The 26,521-nt window shown below is 39.6% G+C and overlaps 1 protein-coding gene across 1 annotated transcript in view; it reads right to left on the bottom strand.

The window, feature by feature from the left end:
* Window positions 1-25,416: 25,416 nt before the first annotated feature.
* LOC137282519 (gamma-aminobutyric acid type B receptor subunit 1-like) overlaps window positions 25,417-26,521 on the bottom strand; it is a 102,492-nt gene continuing 101,387 nt past the window's right edge. Inside the window, exon 16 of the mRNA XM_067814277.1 lies at window positions 25,417-25,734. Within this exon, the coding sequence (XP_067670378.1) occupies window positions 25,609-25,734 (126 nt within the window). The 3' untranslated portion in view covers window positions 25,417-25,608. The remainder of the gene's footprint in view (window positions 25,735-26,521) is intronic.

Here is a 26,521-nt window from a genome sequence, read left to right as displayed (position 1 = left end):
TTTTGTACTCTTCACAGACACTCAGTCTCTCTCCCACTAACGCACACTAGTCTGTAGAATTGCGTGTTCCAGATGCTTTCAGCAAAGCCCTATCGTCGCTGTTTGCATGACACGGATAAGGGTGTTCATTCAAGCTTTACTATCATTAACCAGAGCCTCTCCATTCAACCTTCTTTTAATCTTGAATAATGATACGGACTTATACAACACCGAACTCCATGACCCATAGATATACAATTTTTGTTCTTTTAATGTTTGGCTAAGTTTCTAAATAATCGTCTGCAAGGGATCGATGATGTAAATCCAGCAAGGCAGCAAAAGTACTGTAAATCCCAATGGTCCCTGGTATGGTGCCCTGCTGTCAGTTTCTGGCGATCTGTAGCCTGATTTTATATTGTATTGTATTGTATTGTATTGTATTGTATTGTATTGTAGTTTCCTTGCAAGAACTGGCTGACGGTGTTCACTAGTGCTCGCTGAACTAAAGAATAGTTTTAGCACTTCGTCACTGCATGATTAGAATAGGTGTGTTGTACTTTCAAGAGCAAGATTACAAAATATATTTACCCTTGCAACATTTGTTGCCTCACTCTATTAAAAACAAGATTCCTGATTGGATTTTAACAAGTTGTTTTGTTTCTCAAGTAGTCTTTGTTATCTCACTAGGCACACACATCCCTGCATGTCTTATTACATAATTATAGGAGAAATAACGATTTTCGTTAGTCGACATGACCACTCCATCGATGAGGTTTAAGAAACTAAAAGAAACAAAATGGTTCTTTTGGCTAAAACATTAATTTCAGCATTTGAATATAACTTTTCTGAATTTTCAAATAGAGGATTTGAAGACTATCAAATAAAACACTTCAACTTTTTAGACACAACGCTTGATTGCATTTCTTTACCATGTTTCAATAAAAGGCTTTCTTTCAAACTACACAATGATAATAGTCAAAACATTCCAAATGATAATTCCTACAACATATGCTATTCAAATGTCATGTAAAGCATACATTATCTGATGAAACGTACACACATGTGTACCTCCAGAGAGGTCTGCAGACAACCAAGTGACCATGTGGGTGGCACAGTGAATCAGCCTTTGCATGAAGTTTTTGTGCGAGGGTTAGGTCATGTGTTCATCAGTATTGAACGTGGGGCTATGTATGTATTGGTTAAAGTTGCAAAGGTTTTTGGCACTTCGATGGATTAGGACCCTAACACTTTGGATCACAAGTCCAGTGTGTTAACTTCTAGGCCAACGTACAATACGGTCATGCATGGTTTAACATTCTGAACATTACTGCATATAACATAATTTGTATTTAGCATTATCAGCTACTACTGGCTTTGTGTTGTGGAAATACTGAATAGTATATTGTGACAGAGTAGTATGATCACTGTAAACGTCCTTTTCCACAGAGAAGATATTATCAAGTGGTGAAGTGTTCCTCACTAGGATACAGTTGGAATGTTTCAGAATTCAAATCGCTATCACTGTTATCCCGACAGCGCCTTGGCAATCATGACTTTCTTCTCCTACGGCATATTGATGTCGCTGCCCACTACAAGTCACATGCTGACGGTGGTGTTATACACTCCGAACATCGGTCACAGTGGTTCAGTAGAGTCTAAATTGTCTGACATCGACATGACTTTCTCCTCCTTCACATCAATGAAGACAATCTTCTTCCTGGTGTCATCACTGACAACGCCGTAATGTAGTGTTTGTGATGCCCTTGCTGTGTTGGGGAGAGTGCCCCCCTCTCCCCCCTCCTTCCATATCTCACTGAATATCCCGTCGTGTTCAGTACTGTGAACGACATTCATACAGTAGGAGTAAGGACGTCCAGCTATACAATATACGACCCTCACCTCCTCCCACCCTACATACTCCAACCTCCAGGATGAGCCAGATGTCTGAGAGTTATTTGTCGAGACTGACTCTGTTCTCCACCTCCCAGTACTGGGGATAGCCACCGTAGGGAGGGGGTCAGTGCTGCATGTGTACTTCTTCTCCAGTCTCCTCTCCCCTGCAAGACTTCCTGTTGACCAGCTCTCCTGTGTTGATGTAGACTTTGTCGAAATTAATTCTGTCTTTGTCAGGCACCCGTGGCGAGCCACCTCCTCGTGGTGGGTGCTGGGTAACGCTAAGTGCTCGCCAACCCCCCGTTGTGGACCCGGGGGCATATTTGGTCCACCAACCCGTTTGCCGTGGGTTGCGGCCCTGTGTCGGTGGAGAAGGGGACCCTGGTGGTTGAGGGCATAGGAGCAGGACCAGTGTTCCTATTGCTCAACACACCACTTTGGCCCTGACTTCACCTAGACGGGTGGTAGAATGGGCCCGGTTCTATCAATCGGCTGGTCACGCCAGGCCCTGTGCATGGGGATTATTTTTGCACATTTTCATTGTACTGTTGGGTCTTGGGTCTTGTTCAGAGTCAGATTTTATTTCTCTGCATCGAGGAAATTGCCTAGAGTCCTATGCCAGAAGGCGGTGGCTCATGGGCCAATCTGGTGATGTTGACCGCTGAATTCTATATGTCTTTGGATTATTGTTATGGGCCGAACCAGCCTGACAACTAATCTTTTGGACAAATATAGCTATTCATGTCATATTTACTGGAGTATACCACCCCTGTATCCCTGGTGTTAGCATCCTGGAGATCCGGTGCAAATTGACACCGTCCTTGTTGACACTCCACGGTGGGTGGGGAGCAGGGGTGCTGAATTCGTATGTTATACCAGGTCTCAATACAATTCACCTGGTTCCTGCAAAGCAACTAAACGCAGACATGTAGATGTGCTCTCGTCTGATGAGGAGGTAGCTCCAGATATTTCTGATTCTTGGCCACGGTTTATCACAATTGCATCAGTTGACGGAAGTCCTTTAAAACTAAACCCGTTTGCTATCTCACTGGGCATTAGAGGTGTCTGTGGAGATGTTAAGAATGTCACACGAATACGGACTGGTGCCTTACTAGTGGAGTGTTTGAGGAAACAACAATCAGTCAATCTGTTGGGTTTACAACAATTTGTTAATACTCCCGTTGTTGTTTCAGTGCACAAGACACTGAACACGAGCAGAGGCATTGTGAGAGATGTTGCTCGCTGTCTTTCTGATATGAGCGAGGAGGAAATTGCTGTTGAATTAAAATCTCAAGGAGTCACACATGTAAAACGTTTTTCCAGAAAAGCGCAAGATGGTGTCTTTGTTAGAACCAACACCTATCTTTTCACTTTTTCTCAACCTGCAATACCTAAATCACTAAAGGCTGTATATTTCAACATCGGGGTGGAGGTTTATGTACCAAATCCACTCCGATGTTTTAATTGTCAAAAGTTTGGTCATGGTGCTAAGTTCTGTCGTAGCAAGATGGTAGTATGCTGCCGTGGCACTGGAGCCCATGATAGCTCTGAGTGCACAAATGACCTCAAATGTGCTAACTGCAATGGTGATCACATGGCGTCTTCTAAATCCTGTCCATCGTTTGAATTGGAAGCCCAAATCTTAAGAATTAAGCACACAAACAACATAACCTACCAAGAAGCAAAAAAACTAGTACCATCTCCTGCTCAAACATATGTAAAAACATATTCCGCAGCAATTGCATCCTCCACTCGAGTTTGTAAGACAGTCTCCGTGTCATGTCAGACCGACATCTCCTGGGTCAAGGATGACCAGACTGTACTGCACCAACCCTCTGACATATCTCAGAAAAGTAATATGAAATCAACCACTTCACAAACAGACAATCCTACTCGTGATGTACCATCTCACTGCATGGAAAGTACACATACCGATGATGCAACTTTAACTAGAAAAGAGAAAAAGAAAGTACAGAAAAGACGAAAGGCGCTCACTAACGTGGAGACGCCCACTCAAGTTCTTGCATCTGTTGAGGTTCATAACTCGTATGAACCTCTGGAGATAGACGTTCCTCCTTCACAACCAATTCATAGGAGTGAACACTCCTCCCAATCACGATCTCCAGTTAAGCCTCCATGAACACTTCCAATACTATTATTCAATGGAATTGTAGGGGACTGAAGAACAATTTTAATGATATACATTTACTTATACAAGATTTTAAGCCATCGGCATTTTGTTTACAAGAAACATATTTTAAAGAAAACGATCACATCGATATACGACAGTATACTCCATATCACTGCTTTTCTCCTCATGGGCCGAAAGCAACTGGAGGTTCTTCAATATTAGTGAGACAGGGCACCATTCACAGTCCTGTTCCTCTAAATACCCATCTTCAAGCCGTTGCTGTCCGTGTAACGATGCACATTGTTTTTACATTGTGCTCTCTCTATCTTCCTCCTTCCTTTTCTGTGCAGCCTGTCGATCTGCAGGCACTTTATGACCAACTTCCTAAGCCCTGTATCATCATGGGCGATATGAATGGACACAATCCCTTGTGGGGAGGTACACATACAAACAGCAAAGGTAACATACTAGAACATTTTATTTCTGCCAACAATATCTGTCTCTTTAATGATGATTCCAACACTTATTTACATCCTGGTACAGGAACATATTCTTCCCTTGACTTATCAATTACCGACTCTACTCTGCTGGGTGAGTTTGAATGGTCAGTCCATGACGACTTGTGTGGAAGTGACCATTTTCCAACTATTCTTAAAGCTATATGTCCATCTGACGTCCCTCCTTTGTCACGAAGGAACTTTACCGAAGCTGACTGGCTTTTGTTTGAATCACTTTCATCCAACAGATTGAAGCCTGAACTGTTTATGGGAGTTCCTGACCCCGTCCAACTCTTTTCTGATGAACTGAACAAAATAGCCGATGACTGCATTCCAAAGTCCTCTACGATTCCACACATACGAAAACCATGGTTCAACAACGACTGCAAACAGGCTAGGAAGGCACGGAAAAAGGCTGAGCATTATTTCCGTCGCCACCCTATGGTCCATAATTTGAACAAATTCAAAATATTAAATGCAAAAGCACGACGTATCTTCAAACAAAATAAACGTCAATCTTGGCGAAACTATGTGTCGAAAATCAATTCGCGTACGCCGATATCAAAAGTATGGAACATGATCCAGAGAATCAAGGGCAAGGGCTCACAATCTAGCATTAAACATCTTAAAGACGGAGACCAAATATTAACTAGTAAATCTGACATTGCAAATAAACTTGGAGAAACTTTGGCCAGACACTCTTCCTCGTCGAATTATGTACCCCGGTTTCAAAAGTATAAAAACCAACAAGAAAGGACACCTATCAATTTCACTTCAGATAATGGGGAAGATTACAATGAAGTATTTTCGATCCATGAGCTTCGTACTGCTCTTGACCAGGCTCATGATACTGCTACAGGAGCTGATAACGTGCATTATCAACTCCCGAAGCACTTACCAGAATCATGTTTAGAAACGCTCTTAAACATTTTTGATGATATTTGGACGTCTGGAAACTTTCCCTCGTCTTGGCGAGATGCTATAATTGTTCCCATTCCCAAACCTGGACGTGATCATACTGATCCTTCCAATTATAGGCCCATTTCACTAACTAGCTGCGTTTGCAAGACCATGGAGCGCATGATAAATAATCGACTTGTTTGGTACTTGGAAACCAATAACCTAATAACAGATATACAGTGTGGTTTCCGTAAAAACAGAAGTACTATCGATCATTTGGTGCGTTTGGAGTCTTTTGTTAAGAATGCCATAATTAATAAACAACACGCAGTGTCGATCTTTTTCGATTTAGAAAAAGCATATGACACAACATGGAAACATGGGATTTTAAAAGATTTACATGATTTTGGATTACGAGGCCGTTTGCCTCAGTTTATATCGAACTTTTTAAATGACAGACAGTTTCAAGTTCGAGTGGGTTCTACCCTGTCTGACCATTATAGTCAGGATCAAGGTGTTCCGCAGGGTAGTATATTGTCTGTCACATTGTTTAGCATTAAGATCAATAGTTTATCCAAGGTTTTAAACGATTCAGTTGATGGATCACTTTTTGTGGATGATTTTAATATTTCTTGTCGTGGTAAAAATATGCATACCATTGAACGGCAACTGCAGTTATGTTTAAACAAAATAAATAAATGGTGTTTAGAAAATGGCTTTAAATTTTCAAAGTCCAAAACTAACTGCATACATTTTTGCCGCAAATACAAACCGCATAAAGACCCTGAACTGTATTTAAACAATACACTTATCAAAGTTGTAAAGGAGGCCAAGTTTTTGGGTCTTATTTTCGACTCCCACTTGACGTTTTTGCCGCATATTAAATCACTTAAGGCCAACTGTCTGAAGGCACTAGATTTGTTAAAAGTTGTTTCAAATTCTAATTGGGGAGGAGATCAAACTACCCTGCTTAACTTATATAGATCACTTATCCGTTCGAAACTAGATTACGGATCCATCATATATGGTGGAGCTTGTGAAAGCAACTTAACACTTCTAGACTCTATCCACCACCAAGGTCTAAGACTTTGTCTTGGGTCCTTTAGAACGTCTCCCGTTGACAGTCTCTACGTTGAGGCTGATGAACCATCTCTTGAGCAGCGCCGTATAAAGTTAGCTTTACAGTACATTACTAAATTATACTCTAATGAATCTAACCCTGCCTATAACTGTGTTTTCAATCCCCTTTATGAGGATTTATACAACAAAAAGTCTTCTCTTGTCCCGCCCCTAGGACATAGAATTAAACCCTTTCTTTCTTCGGCCGGCATTGAGCTGGAAAACATAGCTCCATCCCGTCTTCTTTCTTCTCCTCCTTGGCAGTTGGTTAGACCTCAAGTCGACCTAACATTAACTTCATTTAAAAAATCAGAAACTAATGAATTACAATATAAACAAGAATATAATCAATTAAAAATTAAATATAGCAATTACAAACCCTTATTTACAGATGGTTCCAAAGACGGTGGTGCAGTAGCTTGTGCCACTGTCATTGGATCAAGAACAATATCTTCTCGAATTCCAAATAACAGTTCTGTTTTTACTGCAGAAGCGAACGCCATATTAACAGCTCTCAAATATATTCAAAGACACCCTAAACATAACCAATATATTATCTTTTCCGACTCTCTTTCTTGCCTTCAGGCCATCAAAAATATTTCTTGTAAACATCCACTTTTAATAGAAATAATTGAATTAATTAATAATCTTGCTACTGGCCAATACGACATCGTCTTTTGTTGGTTACCAAGCCATGTAGGCATTTCTGGCAATACAATGGCTGATCTTGCTGCCAAGGCAGCACTGAAGAAACCCGTGACTCCACTTCTTATCCCATACTCTGATTATAAAGCTACAATCAGATCGTACATCCGAGACCTGATGCAAAAGAGGTGGGACACCCAAGTGGGTATGAATAAATTACATGCAATAAAACCTTATATTGGTTATACCCACTTGGGTTGTCAGTCCAGATTTGAGGAGGTCATTATGAGGCGATGTCGTATTGGCCATACACGATATACTCATGAATACCTTTTGAAAGGTGAGGATCCTCCGTTCTGCATCCCTTGTGATGAAAGAATCACAGTCAAGCATATCCTGCTTGACTGTGTAGAGTATTCCATCACAAGGGATCAGTATTTTAACTCACGAACTATGCAGGATCTTTTTACTCATACCAGCTCTCATTTAATTATTGCCTTCTTAAAAGAATTAGATTTGTTATCAGAATTGTAAATAGATAAATATTTTATTATTGGTAGTCTAGATTAATAACTGAGATTGTTAGTGGCTGTGCCCTCGAGCGGGGTTGAAGTATTGTAAAATTATTGTCCTCCTGAGAGGGTACGTAAGTCCAAAACATTCTATGTAAATTTAGTACGACCAAACTTTTAATCGTAGTATATTTGTTGTTTTTAATAATGGCTAACTTTCAGTATAATCGCCAACGGCTGAGGGGATGGTGTAAATCCATCTGGGGTCCACGCAGGTAGCAAAGGTACAGTAAGTCCCCATGGCCCCTAGTGTGGTGATCTACCTTCAGTTGTTGGCGATCTGCAGCCCGTATTTTATGTTGTATTGTCCGAATAGTGGTAATTGTTTTAACTCTCCACACTAGTTTTAATTTTAAATGTGATGCTCTAGTAGTTTTACTGCCCTTTGACGACAGGATTTTATAATGTATACATATTTCATTTCAGTATCAAAATGTTCTCGTCACGATATGGCTGAAATATTGCCAATGTGACGTTAAGTATTAACTCACTCACTCACTCTTTGTCATACTTTAGAGGTATACCTACAACATATGAACGTGATTAACCATGAGTAAAATATGAATAGGTTCTCACTATAGTGGAATTCCATTGCTTCATTTCATACTTGTATTCAAACAGTGTAATACAATCAGAATAAAGGAATAAAACCTACTGAGTACGGCATTTTGATCTTAGTGTTGAGTTACAGTGAATAACCTAACAAGCCATTACTTAGGGTATAGCGTGTGTTTAGTCGATTATCAAATGAACGAGAATGGTAGACACAGGAGTGAGTGAGTGAGTTTAGTTTTACGCCGCACTCAGCAATATTACAGCTATATGGCGTCGGTCTGTAAATAATCGAGTCTAGACCAGACAATCCAGTGATCAACAACATGAGCATCGATCTGCGCAATTGGGAACCGATGACACGCGTCAATCAAGTCAGCGAGTCTGACCACCCGATCCCGTTAGTGGCCTCTTACGACAAGCTGAGTCGCCTTTTATGGCAAACATGGGTTGCTGAAGGCCTATTCTACCCCGGGACCTTCACGGGTCGGTAGACACAGGAAGTCAACAAAACTATTCATACAACTCATATGGTTTTATTTCCAGTTCACATTCTAAAATGATAGGTAAAATTAACACCGAGAGAGAGGCTATGTTGACCCAGGCACAGCACATTAGTGTCTAATAACAGAGCGAGTGGGTGAGTTTAGTTTTAGGCCGCACTCAACAATATTCCAGCTATATGGTGGCGGTCTGTAAATAATCGAGTGTGGACCAGACAATCCAGTGATCAACAATATGAGCATCGATCTGCGCAACTGAGAACCGATGACATGTGTCAACCAAGTCAGCGAGCCCGATCCCGTTAGTCGCCTCTTATGACAAGCACAGTTATTTCAAGTTTTATGGGTTGCTGAAGGCCTATTCTACCCCGGGACCTTCACGGGTCGTCTAATAACAGAAACGCAGACGGGTATAACGGGAATTGTGTAGATTGCATATCAATATGAAGATAACTGAGATTTGAGTGAGCATGGCTGATTTAGTCACCCATACACACCGAACCCCAACGCTGTGACTGGTAACAATGCAGGGAATCGAACCCGGGTCTGCGATGTGACCACAAGACGTCCCCACCGTACGCGTCCCTTGTCCATGCTTTTGTAAAATCATATGACATTTCCCATTCCTGGTCATCTTTAAAATACGAATGCCATGTCTCTGGTGAAAAGGTATTCTTATGACATCGCCTAGATGAATAGGCGCCTAGATGAACAACTTTTAAATATTATTGATTAAGTTGATTTTGATGAAATAATGGATCACCTGCTACAGTATCAAAACTCGTTAACTGGATCAAACAGCTCGTTAACTGGATCAAACAGCTCGTTAACCGGATGAAACAAGCAAAACGTGAAAATTAAGTGAAAGCTAAAAGTGTACGTATATCAATAAATCAACAGTCAATAGTAGTAATAGTGAATCATCATAACATATAAGTGTACCGATAATAGATGGAATGCGGAACACAGGTCACAAGTTGTCAGGTTGTCTCGGATGTAATCATGTAGGGTGTGTCAAACTTATGCTGTCTGCAGAAAGTAAACTTCCGGACTGGATCACATGACTCAGATCATTTGCCAGGCTATTTTTAACTTGTTTCGCGATAGACAGATATAGGGTTATATGCAATACAAATACAGTGTAGTTAACCGTAATCCTACTTAACATGTGTTTTTGTTACTGATGGGGTGTTCTCACAACAGCCAAATCCTTAGAACAGCCTGAGTGACACGCGTCATAGAGTTTTGATGACTAATTAATTAATTGACATCAAATGCCTTCCGATAGCATAAGTATGAAATCACATAGTTGTGCGGTAAACGGTACTGACGTGACACATACACATGCACGTGTGCAAAGATCTTTCCGTCCGGATAACTGGATCATTTTTCAATAAAATATATGGGAATGGGTGGAAAATTCGCTGTCCGGGTCCGGAAGCGCGAGGTCCAGTTAAGTGAGTACAATTAATGAGTGAGTTTATTTTTACGCCGCACTCAGCAATATTCCAACCATTTGGCGGTGGTCTGTAAATAGTCGAGTCTGGACAAGACAATCCAGTGATCAACAACATGAGCATCGATCTGCGCAATTGCGATCGACCGGAAGGCGGGGTTTCCGGATATGTTGGGTACGAGTAAACGATGTTCGACCGTACAAAGGTGATGACAGCGTGCAGCTTACTAATCACGCATGTAACCAACCACAAAAGTGTTTGCGTTTTGCGAGGATACCCTATGTACGTCCCGCCGAACCCTAAATATTAACCGTTGTCTGATTGGTTTAATCCGTTCGGATTTAACACAGTTACCATGTGTGGTATAGTTTGTTTGGTTCTAATTCTTCTGCTGGAGTATATCATCCGGGTATCCTTGATGCTGTAAGCTGGAGGCCCGCTTGCTTTAGCATTGTCCTTGTGATACTCCGTGGTGGGTGGGGAGCTCGGATGATGAACCGTATTACACTAACCATGGCTTGTGAAACTCCAACAAAAAAAAACAAAACGTCCACTTGATATTGACCCTGTTGATACTGACCATAGACCGTCTACATCGATTGAGTATTGGCCACGTTTCATTGTGATTGAGACTCCTGACAAGACACCTTTGAAGTTGAACCCCTTTGCTGCATCCAAAGGTATTCAAGGCATTGTTGGTGATGTGAAGAACATAAGGCACTTACGTTCGGGTGCCCTGCTAGTCAAGTGCGGGAAAAAGCAGCAAGCAACAAATCTGATGAATATTAAATCTTTCGTGGGCATTCCCGTCACGGTTTCTGCACACAAAACCTTGACTACAAGTAAAGGTATCGTGAGAGATAGAGATCGATTGTTTGATGACATGTCGGAACTTGATATAGGATCTGAAATGAAGGATCAAGGTGTACTGTATGTCAAGCGCTTTTCAACTCGCAGAAACAACGAAACCGTCAAAACAAATACGTATCTGTTTACTTTCTCATGTCCTAATGCTCCGAAATCAGTGAAGGCAGGCTACTGCAACATACAAGTTGATACCTACATCCCCAACCCGCTCAGGTGTTTTAAATGCCAGAAATATGGACACGGTGTAAATACTTGCACATTGTCTGTTGTGTGTGCTCACTGTGGTGAGAAGACACACACAACAGAAGATTGTGACAGCGAATATAAAAAATGCACCAATTGCTCAGGCCACCATTCGTCCTTCTCTAAACAGTGTCCTATTTGGAAAGAGCAAATGGAGATCAATAAAATAAAATTCACTCAAAACATCTCTTTTTCGGAGTTATGCATCAGTAGCAAAAACATAATCTGGTTCTAGCTCTAAAACAACGTCAACCACAGGCTGCCAAACTACCTTGACTTGGGTAAATTGCGATTCTCCACAGCATTTGTACACTGCTATATCATCACAGACTGAGGAATCACTTCCTAGTACCTCAAGGTCTTCTGATCACAAATCATCATCTCAGTCACACTCAAAGTCTCAATCGACATCTGATAGTCAACAAACGGTGCCGGAGCCTGATGCTTCAAAACAACAAAGTGGCAGAGCTCCTAAAGGATCACAGAACAAAATTTAATTGTTCAATATATATGGGTCTCTTGAAGACATGGACGTTTCTGAAAAGGTCCATTCTAGGGCACATAGCTTGTCGCCCTCAAAAAGAGTGCGGGGTAGATCCCCAATAAATCCCCCCCAAAAGATAGTCTATTCCAATAATATTGTACAGTGGAACTGCAGAGGATTGAGGACTAATTTACATGAATTACAGCTATTAGTCCAAGATTTTACACCTTCGGCGATATGTCTCCAGGAGACATATTTAAAACAAACAGATACATTTGACCTTCGTCATTGTAATGCATATCATTCTTTTTAGAGCCATGATAGAGCCACTGGCGGGTCATCCGTTCTAGTCAGACAAAACGTTATTCAAAGCCCTGTTTCACTTAATACTAATATGCAGGCCGTTGCAGTGAGAATTACTTTACATGTAGCGTTTACGCTATGCTCTCTCTATATTTCGCCGTCTTCAACGTTTGCCAAAACTGATCTTCAAGCCCTGTATGACCAACTCCCGAAGCCCTGTATTATAATGGGAGATTTAAATGGGCACAACCCACTCTGGGGTAGTGTAACTACAAACACTAAAGGTAAATTGTTGGAGGACTTTTGTTCTGACAATGATTTATGTATTTATAATGATGGTTCCAACACATATTTACACCCTGGGTCAGGGACCTATTCTGCTCTTGACTTGTCACTCACAAATTCTGAACTACTAAATGAATTCGAATGGTCAGTCCACGATGACCTCTGTGGAAGTGACCATTTTCCTACTATTCTCAAATCTGTAACTCCATCTGGTGTTCCTCCATCATCAAGGCGGAATTTTAAAAAGGCTAACTGGGCTTTATATGAAACACTGTGTGCGGAGAAACTTAATTCTGAACGTTTTATTGACGTTCCTGATGCTATTAAATGTTTTTCTGAGGAACTGAATTCCATAGCTGATGAGTGTATACTAAAGTCCTCTGCAGTTCCACACATAAGAAAACCATGGTTCAACGATGAGTGCAAACAAGCTAGGAAGGCAAGGAAAAAAGCAGAACATTATTTCCGTCGCCATCCTATGGTGCATAATTTGAATAAATTTAAGATTTTAAATGCTAAAGCATGGCGTACTTTTAAACAGAACAAACGCCAATCTTGGCAAAATTATGTATCCAAAATACATTCTCGGACACCTATGTCCAAGGTATGGAACATGGTCCAGAAAATTAAAGGTAAAGGTGCTAAATCTACTGTCCATCATCTTAAACATGGAGATCAATTGCTTACTGATAAATCAGATATTGCTAATAAACTGGGTGAAACCTTTGCTAAACACTCTTCCTCTTCAAATTATGTACCAGAATTTCAGCAATATCAAAAACAAGAAGGAAACAAAACTATTAATTTCAATTCTGATATTGGGGAAGATTACAAAGAACCTTTTTCTATTCATGAACTCCATACTGCTCTTGATCAAGCTCATGACACTGCTACAGGAGCTGATAACATACATTGTCCAAGGTATGGAACATGGTCCAGAAAATCAAAGGTAAAGGTACTAAATCTACTGTCCATCATCTTAAACACGGAGATCAATTGCTTACTGATAAATCAGATATTGCTAATAAACTGGGTGAAACCCTTGCTAAACATTCTTCCTCTTCAAATTATGTACCAAAATTCCAGCAATATCAAAAGCAAGAAGAAAAGAAAACTATTAATTTCAATTCCGATAATGGGGAAGATTATAACGAAACGTTTTCTATTCCTGAACTCCATACTGCACTTGATCAAGCTCATGACACTGCTACAGGAGCTGATAACATACATTATCAACTCCTGAAACATTTACCAGAATCCTGTCTGGAAACTCTCCTAAATATTTTTGATGATGTTTGGACATCGGGTACCTTTCCTCCTTCATGGCGTGACGCCATAGTAGTACCAATACCTAAACCTGGACGTGATCATACGGATCCATCCAATTATCGTCCAATTTCATTAACGAGCTGTGTTTGTAAGACCATGGAACGCATGATAAATAATCGACTTGTTTGGTATTTGGAAACAAATAACCTTATCACAGATATACAATGTGGTTTCCGTAAAAACAGAAGTACAGTCGATCACTTAGTGCGTTTAGAATCGTTTGACCTTGAGAAGGCATATGACACTACCTGGAAATATGGCATTCTGAGGGATTTACATGATTTCGGTTTGCGAGGTCGTTTGCCTGAATTCATAGGCAATTTTGTAAATAACAGACAATTTCAATTACAATCAGGATCAGGGTGTTCCACAAGGCAGTATTTTGTCAGTCACACTTTTTAGTATAAAGATAAACAGTTTATCAAAAGTTTTAAATGATTCAATTGATGGATCGTTATTTGTGGATGATTTTAATATTTCTTGTCGTGGTAAAAATATGGATACCATTGAACGGCAACTACAGATGTGTTTAAATAAGATTAATAAATGGTGTCTGGAAAACGGCTTTAATTTTTCTAAATCGAAAACTAACTGTATGCATTTTTGTCGTAAATATAAACCACATAAAGACCCTGAACTATCTCTAGATGGCACACCAATTAAAGTTGTGAAGGAGGCTAAGTTCTTGGGTCTCATTTTTGACTCACACTTAACGTTTTTACCGCATATTAAGTCACTTCAAACTAAATGCCTGAAAGCACTTGACTTGTTGAAAGTGGTATCAAATTCTAAATGGGGAGGGGATCAAGCTACCCTTCTCCATCTATATCTATCTCTCGTGCGTTCTAAACTTGATTATGGCTCCATTGTCTATGGTGGAGCCTGCAAAAGCAACCTAAAACTATTAGATTCAGTCCATCATCAAGGTCTAAGACTATGTCTTGGCTCCTTCAGAACTTCACCTGTTGACAGCCTGTATGTCGAGGCTGATGAAATTAGCTTTACAGTATCTAACAAAACTATATTCAAATGAGTCAAACCCTGCATATAACTGTGTTTCAATCCCCTGTATGAGGATTTATACAATAAGAAATCTTCTCTTGTTCCGCCTCTTGGTTTAAGAATAAAACCACTTATTTCTGCTGCAAGCATTGGGCTGGAAAAGATAGCTGCTTCCCGTCTTCTTTCTTCTCCTCCTTGGCAGTTGGTTAGGCCACAAGTTGACCAAACATTAATGACTTTTACAAAATCAGAAACGAATGAATTACAGTATAAACAAGAATATAATCATTTGAAACATAAATACGGCAATTATAAATCCTTATTTACAGATGGGTCCAAGGACGGTGGCGCAGTGGCTTGTGCCACTGTCATTGGATCCAGAACAATATCATCTAGATTACCGGATAACAGTTCTATTTTTACAGCAGAAGCTAACGCCATATTAACAGCTCTTAAATATATTCAAAGACACCCTAAACGTAAACAATATATAATCTATTCCGACTCTCTTTCAAATCTGTGACACCACTTCTTATTCCATACAGTGATTGTAAAGCTAGCATTAGAACTTACATCCGTGATCTGATGCAGAAGAAGTGGGACACCCAAGTAGGTATAAATAAATTACATGAAATAAAACCGTATATCGGTTATTCCTGCTTGGGCTGTCAGTCCAGATTTGAAGAGGTAATCATGCGGCGATGTCGTATTTGCCATACTAGATATACTCATTCATACCTATTGAAAGGTGAGGATCCTCCGTTTTGCATCCCTTGTGATGAGAGAACCACGGTCAAGCATATCTTGCTTGGCTGTGTTGAATTCTCCATCATAAGGGACAAATATTTCAATGTAAAAACAATTAAGGATCTTTTTAATACCGTAAGTTCTCATTTAATTCTTGGATATTTAAAAGAAATTGATTTCATCTGTGAATTTTGATTATTATGTTATGTAGATAGCTGCATTTTAATTCATGGTAGTTTAGATTAGTAACTTGAATTGTTAGTGGCTGTACCCTTAAGGGGGTTGAAGTACCGTAAAATTATTGTCCTCCTGAGAGGGTACGTAAGTCCCAAAACATTCCTGTACGTTTAGACTTCCACTGTTTTTAATCGTAGGATATGTGTATTTTTAATTTTTGGCTAGATGTGACTAAATTGCTAACAGCTGAGGGGATGATGTAAATCCAACTAGGGTCCATGCAGGTAGCAAAGGTACTGTAAGTCCTCATGGTCCCTAGTATGGTGATCTACCTTCAGTTGTTGGCAATCTGTAGCCTGCTTTTATGTTGTACTGTCCGAATAGTGATATTATTTGTAACTTTCTACACTAGTTTTAATCATATTTGTGATATTCTAGTTGTTTTACTGCCCTTCGTTGACAGGTTTTTATAGTATCCATATATTTCACTTCAGTATTAAACGTTCTCGTCACGATATGGCTGAGATATTGCCGATGTGACGTTAAATATTAACTCACTCACTCACTCACTAGTTTGTTTGGACCAAAAACCATAACAGCTGTTGTTCGAAATGGTCTGCATTGTGGGAAGTTGGTGTTATGGGAGGATACATGCCCAGCGACCCATCAAAACTGCGGCTGGTGAACAGTGTGATAGTGACGACCTTGCAATTTGTTTTCTTTATTGAGTTGATCATGTCTACAACTTCCAAATTAATGTATGATCCAAAACCGTGTTCCACAGGAGATATCACTTGTGTGAAATCAGACCATATTTCCTATAGGAGATACCGTTTTCACAGTAGATTTTGCACAATGCCCTGACAATGCTATGACGTCATTATCTTGATGACGTCACGATGCTATGACATCGCAGCACTGCAAATCCGGCAATGCTTTGGTCAGAGATGTAATTTTTGATTGAAAACTAATGATTCTGGATGATAAATTGAATATCACCCTTGTGTCTACTGATATCAATTATATCAACACTCGTTGATACAGGTAAAAATATCCGAGGCTTTCTTGTTACTTTATCAAATTTTGTTGATATATTTTATATCACTTGACTCTTGGGTGAGATTTTATATATAGGTAACATTCCATTTATCCATATCATCATCGTTATGGGATGATGTAAATCCAACTAGGGTCCATGCAGGTAGCAAAGGTACTGTAAGTCCTCATGGTCCCTAGTATGGTGATCTACCTTCAGTTGTTGGCAATCTGTAGCCTGCTTTTATGTTGTACTGTCCGAATAGTGATATTATTTGTAACTTTCTACACTAGTTTTAATCATATTTGTGATATTCTAGTTGTTTTACTGCCCTTCGTTGACAGGTTTTTATAGTATCCATATATTTCACTTCAGTATTAAACGTTCTCGTCACGATATGGCTGAGATATTGCCGATGTGACGTTAAATATTAACTCACTCACTCACTCACTCACTAGTTTGTTTGGACCAAAAACCATAACAGCTGTTGTTCGAAATGGTCTGCATTGTGGGAAGTTGGTGTTATGGGAGGATACATGTGTCTACTGATATCAATTATATCAACACTCGTTGATACAGGTAAAAATATCCGAGGCTTTCTTGTTACTTTATCAAATTTTGTTGATATATTTTATATCACTTGACTCTTGGGTGAGATTTTATATATAGGTAACATTCCATTTATCCATATCATCAGGAAATTGTGGCGTTTGATTGTTGATAAAAATAATTTTGTCAATGATGCAAATCAAATCATTATTTTACATCGCATTTTGATCGCTCTTGCCATCGTGTATCTATTAAATAGATAAACACCATGGAGATCTCCCGCAACAGCCACCATATTTTGCGAATATATATATTGGAGACGTCTTGACACCGAAACCCGAAACATTATGTGCTTCTAAAATCTCATACTGTCTAAAGACATCAACAATGAAGCGCATGTTACCACATCACACTGATGCTCTTTGTAGCTCCAATGCACATATGTGATGATAAATTGTAGTTCACTCACTCACTCCAACACACACGCAACTTGTGCCAAGTTTGTTGGAGACATACTGTGCAGGTTACAAGGCCTGTAATAGTTTGGTCAGTTGGTCGGGCAGGCGGGCGGGCGGGCGGATGGACAGACATTGTGCACAGAAGGCGTTGCTGGGATGGAAGGTAACACGATGGCGTTATCAAGTACTCAAACACTGGGTGTCCACCACAGTCGTGTTTCATAGCTGTACACACAGCTGATTAGCCTTGCCGTCACCTTGTGGTCACCTTACTAATTATTTTGAGTGAGTGAGTATGATTTTAGGCACACTGAAGCAATATCACAGCGGGGGACATCACAAATGGCCTTCATACACTGACCACATGGGGAAAATCTGGCCCGGGTCATCGGCGTGGCGAGTGAACCATTAGGCTACCCTACCGTTCCTGTGTAACTAAATACACACTAAATAACAAATACACTTGATTGTTACAGATAGACTGGCGATTAAGCACGTGCAATGCTGACCGTGGCGTGAAATCAGTCCCGCAACACATGTTTCGTAGAGCGATTTAGTTCAGCAAGACACCATCACGACACGATTCGCACGAGGACATTAAACTTTTGAATATTTAGACGACAACCTATTTCCCTCTTGTTTCAAATGGAATGTTCTGGAAAGCGTTCCCATGTATGCAAAGTGGAGTCATTTTTATCAGGTCCTAGCTCATCTAATAATAGTACTTGTCAAGCAGAAGGCTCTGTCCGTCCGTACGTACGTACGTACGAATTGGAATATCACAAGAACCATTCACTAGATTCTTTCTGTATCTGGTACCTAGGTTCACCATAGTGAAAGTCAGGTCTCAGTCAGGGTTGGTGACCTCTACCGTCATTTCAAGGTCTCAAGGGGACTTTAACATTTTACTCTTGTCAGCGAGATTTCTCATGAACCATTCCCAGAATTATTTTCTCCATATTCAATATCAAGCTCCATCTAGGGAAGGTGCAGGACCCAGTCGAGTTTGGAGACCTTCACTTAATTTCCAGGGTCATGGCGTACTTTAAAGATTTCGGCATGTTAAGCTGCATGTTAAACTTGTCAGTGAGATACCTCAAGAACTGTCACTTGATTTTAATATGTATCACCAAGCTTCATCTTGGGAAGGCGCTTCTAACTTCATGTTAAACTACTACCTTCATGTTTTTATCACTTTTTAAGTTTAATTTGATAATTTGCGGCGGGAGATTACGTCACCTTAGTGACAATTGTTTCATATTAAAATAAATTCTTTGAATAAATCACGTGGCACGACACTATATATGTACAGTGAAGCAATGATATTTAACTATTGATATACAGATAAAAAATAACCATTTTGCAGACATTTCAATTTGGGTTTGGTAAGGCCCAAAACTGTCAAAGTCAGTCTCGACCTACAAAACTTTAATTGTAGAGTATATGATGTTTAAAATAATGGCTAAATTTCACAGCAACCACCCCTGGAAGAAGGAGTGGTGAAAATCCAGGTACCAAAGGACTGTTAGTCACCATGGTCCCCAGTGTGGCGATCAACCTGCAGGTGATCAATAGTCCGTTTTTATATAGTAATGTCCTAAATAGTATGTGGTTTTAGGTTACATGCCAGTTTTAAAACTTTGGAAACTACTGTTCAGTATAAAGTATCCCACTTGTTTCGAACTCCAATTAAGAAACAACAAAAAGGACTTCATCAATATATGTTGTACATTTAATTAGAGTATTCATTTCTGCATTATTTGAACAAACACACGATACTTGTCCTAAGGGATACTTGTCCTCGGGGTCACTTGACCTAGGTGGCACTTGTCCTAGGGGGTACTTGTCCTAAGGAATACTTGTCCAAGGGGGTACTAGCCCTAGGGGGTAATTGTCCAAGGGGGCACTTGTCCAAGGGGTACTTGTCCTAGGTGGCACTTGTCCAAGGGGTACTTGTCCTAGGTGGCACTTGTCCTAGGGGGCACTTGTCCAAGGAGGCACTTTTCCTAGGGGGCATCCCCTCGGACAACATGTTCAAAACATTCGGACTGTTACAAGAATTGACCTGAATAGCTGGAATGCATTTGGAATGCAGCATGAGGCTTTAGAATTCAGTTAGAATTTCCAGGTTTCTCCAGAACTTTTCATTACTGTAGCCTTCCGGCTCAATACAACTCAAGTGTGAAGGGGGTATTATACAAAAGAAGCAAAAGGGGAGGATGCAAGAAAAAGTGAAGGATGGACTCCGTCATATCAAGTCTCCATGAAATGGAGAACAAGTAAGCCTACAGTTCCTTCTAATTCATGTATTTAATTAATGTTATTGTTATGGTATGGACGTACATGTATTGTCTAACTGCCCAAAAGGCTTCGTAATTGTCCTTGACCTATTCCACCCTTTCAGTTCATTTCAGACATGATTTGAGAATTTTACATATGTAACAGTGTAGATTTACCACAGTCATGGTGATCTGCGGCAGAGATTGTCAGCATGAGCAGTTGTGCTGCTGAACTCTTGAAGCGGTCAGTTGTAATATAATTGTGAGTTCATCTACACATTTTCCACATTTTCGCTTCTTCGAAATACTGTCATTTTTTCTACTATTTATAATTTCAAACCACATATTTTAGCTTTAAGCAATATCTTTACAATCACTAAACAATTATGAACGTTTATCAAGGCAAATCCCTTGTAACTGGAAAGTCCACACAGTCAAGCAAAATGATCAATGGCAAACCTTTCCAACATAAACTTTACATTGAGGAGCGCATTCTCGCCTGTTCTAAGCAGATTGGCGAGTGGCCAATACGATCTCGTTTGAAACTTGCTTCATATCATGTCCTGACTGACGATACAAGTAGGCCAGGTGGCTTGCCTGTGATAATTTCTACAACTGACGGTGTAGTTGATACGGCCGATGAGGCTACAGGGATAGTGCATACCAGATATCAAATGTCAAGAAATTGCTAAATTTGGTATAATTTTGTCACCTCAACTGATGTCTGTAACATTTTTAGCAATCTTACTCTCTCATAATACCTGTGAACTGCGACAAAGGCGTTATTTACTTCTGATACAAGGCAAAGTTAGTTCGCAGGACAAAGTAATCACGGTATAAACATTGTGTTACGTTAAGGTTATACAATTACACCACCGCAAAGCTCGGGCTCACAACCAAATTCACTTCGATCAACACTTCCCCCCAATAATACCAACACTTCTGTTCGTTGGTTACACGGCTAATAGTAAATGAGATTGGTTTCACGCCGCTTTAAGCAAATATCACGAAATGCGATACGAGAAATGGCTTCACACACTGTCGCCAGGTCTTTCGCGTGACGATCGGACGCTAAAGGTCGAAATGATTGTTCTCCAATTCGTGATGTCAGGTGGGATTTCAAAAGTTCGAATTGTGTCTCTAATCCCGTTATTGTAGATGACTGGACTCGTTTCGGACTAATGTAACCGCAAGAATGGTATCTGCATTACGAAAACTTTGGTATTTAGACACAAGGTAATATTAAATCATCGTAATATTTTCATCGAAATCTTATAACGTTCCAGCACAAAATTGGAATCTAACTTGGACAAACATCAGTGTGGAGTTTCTTTTTTTAACGTTATCTGGAGCAATAGCTTGCTGAGAATATACTTATGACAACGTAGCAATAGAATTATCCGTTATTCGCATTCAAATTTATATATGTCTGTTATTTTCCAGAGGGTTCATTTAACGAAACGTCGTAAAACCATTTCTGGCAACCATAATGGACACCCGTGAGCGTTCATGATCCCTTGACTGATGAAAAACGACAGAATGATTGCAATGTATGTTGATTTTATGATGATAATTGCACATGTAAAAAAACAAAACAAAAAAACACTCATTTTCATACAGAACCACTTCAATGTGACTGAATGACGACTAGTACTCGCCTTACACCCCGTGTGAAACTCCTGATCCTCTAAAGGGACAGTCTACGCCATTCCACGTGTTCCCAACTGGGCAGGCTCCTGTACAGGAGGATCCCTTTGTTGCCCACGACGACTAATCACGCTCCAAGGCCATACGATCGGATCTTACTCAGTCATGAGGTATGTCAGGGGTGCTTAATTAAGTTCTTCATATGCATTAGTGTAGAATTTTCTATCGTCTCTTTTCCTGGGTATGCGAGGACTGGTCAAAACGTTCTAGACCTACATCAGATTTGAGCTCGTCATTACCGGCATAGAGAATTCCGAACTCCAGTCCTCAACATCTCTCATGTTGTGCTGATATGTTTCCTCTTGTTCGCTTTAAGGACCTGTTGCTTTTGAACTAGTTGATCTAGTTGAGTATAATAACTGGAAATGCTGCTGAAGAACACTGTCCAACAACACTGCTAAGATTAGTTGGTGTCACCAATCCAGAAGTTATGTAGGCCTAGAACTTTTTGACCAGCCCTCGTATTCCTTCATAAAGCTGCGGAGCCCGGAAAGTAAAAACTGTTCGACCCATCCCTGACGTAACTTGACGTAAATTCAGCCAGAGACGTAAAGCCACATTTTCTTAAGGTTTGAAAAGTGAACGTAGTGCGAGATTTGCGTTCGCGTGGTACTGGATCTGCGTATGGCCATAAAATTACACAGGAATGTAGAATATTTATTTTCGGTATAAATACAACTGCGACTACCTCAGGGGTTTGAGAAATAGATACTGCTAAATGTTGTCCAAAACTTTTTGTGTGCGTTAAAAAAACAGTAAATTTCTCCTTTTTTATCGTGCATCAATAAAAGCACTCTGCTACGTTTTTTTTTAATTTGTCATCTTTACGGAAAGGGTGAGCGAAGAAAATACAACTTGACATCTGAACGACATAAGTGTATATGTAATGGATGTATGTGCTAATGCATAACGTCATACTCACAAAATCAAAAATGACCTACAATAAATGTCAAAAATCGATTTTCTTCTATGGCGTCACATGTCGACAGAGAGGTCATGCATGCACGTATAAAGGGACATAACTGCGCTACGCTTTACATAAGGTCAATGTAACTCAGATCACATGGAGAGAATTTGCTGTGAATACGGACAGTATATTTTCGTTATGTTTTGTTTTGAACCAAATTATTCCAATACAAAGGTCCCCAATGTGAGTAGTATCACAATTTGTAATGAAAGATGTCAGTGTACTGCATGAGAAAGCCGGTAATAGCGATTTTGAAAGGACCTATGCGATACTTAATTTAGTTCTTAGATTCCCATATTCTCCTGCTTGTGTAGATGTATTTTCATTAATTTTGCATCATTATTAACGAAGTAACAGCAACATGTTCAAATGTAATGAAATAACTGAAAGCACGTGGATTTCACACCACCTGAATATTCATTGAATATTCATTTAGGAAACAGACTTTTCTTCATATGGTTATGTAATTATTTCACTTCATAAGTATGCAATGAAAGGTACAAAGAGATCTTTTTCAGTATAAAACTATTAGAATATGGACGTAAGGTTTGTCCAAATTAAGACATGACCTTGTTTATATATTTTAAACAATATTCGTATGAATATTGTTTGAGTTAGATATTCTGCCAAAGGATATGTTTTAATCGAATTTGAATTGGCTTTATTATCTAAAAAAATAATGAATCGTAAAACTTTTTTGACAAACTCGCACCTGGTCAATCAATATTCATAACTGTTTTGTCTATAAAACGGCACAAACCAATGCAATGAACAAGACAATTCATTTAAATATGTGTGCCTCATTTTCATTAATATTATGACTTATAAAATGGAATTAAATCGCTGTTTATTAACCTGCCCATATGAAACTGCAAAATATACTCGACGTATTGAATATTGTACATCAAAATTAACTAAGGCACATGTTGCAGTAATGGCTACGTGTGATCTTCCAACACTTTATTAGAGGCTTAATATATGGTATAATACACTTACTGAGTCGATTTAAATATTATTCAAACACTCAAAAGCTTTCTAAGAATAAACAAGCATACCTCATATCCACATATGATATGATGTTGAACATGGATATATGTAGATACTGAAATCAGTTTCGTGAAAAAATGGGCGATGGGGTAGCCTAGTGGTTAAAGCGTTCGCTCGTCACGCCGAAGACCCGGGTTCGATTCCCCACATGGGTACAATGTGGAGGCCCATTTTCTGGTGTCCCCCGCCATGATATCGCTGGAATATTGCTAAAAGCGGCGTGAAACCAAACTCACTCACTCACTCACTCACTCGTGAAAAATATCTGAACGATAAGCAAAATATACATCACAATACTGAAAAATGATATATGGCCATTGTGTTTACTCTTGTTCAACCGATCTTCACCTCAAAGAAATTGCCATATATGTGCAACAATGTTGATGTGTGATATCACTACCGATGACCGATTTCTTTCAAAATGGCCACTCCGCCGACAAGGGTACACAGGATTTTATGAGGACTCTTTCCTTGATTCAGGGATCTTTTGTACATAAATGTGAGATGTAAGATATCAGAATTATTCTGACTATCTGTGTGTTGTTACATGTTTTTATCGTTTACATTGTAAATGACGGGAGAAGCCAGAAATGCCGACAAGTACCGTTGTCGTTCTGCGTGATTTTGCGTCAGTCATGGCATCACGCTGCACTAAAACTTTGACAGTTTCTCATGAATTATCAAATGATTGCATTGTATCTATTTTAATCTGCTATTTCTCGCTACGATATTCTTCCCCTGAATATGCTGAGCGTATTGAGCCATTAATATTGTAAGCAGTGATTACACGGCTGGATGCTAGAAAATTTCCTAAAATGCTACGCAGTGTAAACTCGGAATTTTTCTTTGTTTACATTTCAAACAAAGCGCTGTCTTTCGAACACAGCGTTCGTTTTCATACGTTTCGTTTTATCTAGACAATTGGTATTGGTGACAAAGACCATTTGTAATTTGATTCTAAGATGTTTGGGGAATTTAATGAAGTATCGTATTGTTTATATATACGATAACACGGGGGGGTGTAGCTTCGTGTTTATTTCATGGCTAGCTTCGTTCGGACCTCCCGAGATATCCCTCGCCGCTTACCCTCTCGGGTCATCAGCCGGTCATCCCGGGGGTCCGGAGAGGTCAGCGCAGCTCAGCCTTCCTTATAAGTACATATATTGTACAGTAATGTAATCTGTCTAGTCTACACATGCACTAAGTTCTTAATTCTACATTCCCTACTTTCTTCCACTACTTTTCCTTTATATTTATACCAAGTACATAATAATTCATATATCTATAAAATCACTACAAGACATATATACCTATAACATCTATAACACCTGTATATCTATAACATCTAAGTCATCATTACGATAGAAGCATTTGTGGCAGCTAACTATGAAGTATACATGATGTAATAGGCGTCTCAATACCGGTCTTCTCGAAACGTGATTTTGTAAACACTGTCCAATATGGCGGAAAGCGCACACTGTGTGAAGCCAATTCCTGAAACTCACTCACTCGTACACACCACGACCTGTGTGAAATCGTATGCACTTTCGAATTTTATGAACTTTTTGAATTACATGTTTTATAACCTTTGTCTTTTGTGTCTTCAATAAATCAAGTAATGAATGTATATTGGTTAACACAACAATCATTATTACGCAAAAAAAGAGTATAAGAATGACACCATCCAATGTTTAGACTGTAGTTTATTTAGAATTTTTAGACACAAGTGCGAAAATCCCCAAGTCAGTTGTGAAAAAAGATAGTGAAATGTGTTTGAAAAAGGTTTTGGAAATTTTAGTTAATGTCCAGTAATGGTGGATGACAGGTTCACCCTTCCCATATTCTCTTTCACACAGAGATGATTGGTCTAAATCTATATGTCAAGAAAATGATCTGGAGTCTTTGTCAGGAATTTCTGAACTGAGGGTGTCGAGGTGTATATCCGAGATGGCGCGGTTCTCCTGATTTTTCAACTCTTCCCGTAGATCCTTTATGGTTTCCTCGTGCTGAAAGAATGAATAAGATTGAGTGAGTGAGTTATCGGCACATCGGGAATATTGCAGCCATATCGGGATGAGAAAAAATAATCATAACAGTGTATGTCAAGAAAAATGGAAACTAAAACCCTGTTAACGAAGAACAGTAAATATCACAGATATCCATTTAAAACTAGTAATTACGTCTAAAACAGATTAACTGGAGAGGACAATACAATATAAAAATGGCTATAGATTGAGAAATACTGAAGGTCGATCACCATACCACCAACTCTGGGGACTGACAGGTCATTTGCTTCCTGCATGGTCCCAAGCTGGGTTTACAGCATCCCTTCAGCTGCTAGCAAGTTAGACTCATCTAACCAGTCAAGAGTAAGAACATGTTAGAGGTGATCCTTTGGTCCTTCGTATAGCGAAGGATAAGCGGTGGAATAAACAGTGATGGAGTGATTTTACTTTTATGTCACACAATATTACATCCATACGGTGGCGGTGTCTACATAATCGAGTCTGGATCACACAGTTCAGTGATAAACAGCATGAGCATGGATAATTGGGATACGATGACGTGTGTCAACCAAAAAGTACGTTGTCAGTCGTAAAATATGTTTAACGGCATTGAGAAATCGTCAACGGGTATCAGATTTCTAACATTGTTTTGAATATCTAGTTTCGCCTGGAAGTATTCTAACGGTTTGAGTTTCAGTGTGAAGATGGTCCTTGGTTAATAGTGGTCCTTAGTTACCCATGCGTGTCCATCCTTTATAATCTCCGAGGTATACCTTCCGATATTAGG

This window comes from Haliotis asinina, chromosome 4, assembly GCF_037392515.1.
Source record: "Haliotis asinina isolate JCU_RB_2024 chromosome 4, JCU_Hal_asi_v2, whole genome shotgun sequence".
In the NCBI taxonomy this organism is placed as follows: domain Eukaryota; kingdom Metazoa; phylum Mollusca; class Gastropoda; order Lepetellida; family Haliotidae; genus Haliotis; species Haliotis asinina.
The sequence above is the reverse complement of the archived record's forward strand: the minus strand, read 5'-3'. Positions and strand labels throughout refer to the sequence as shown.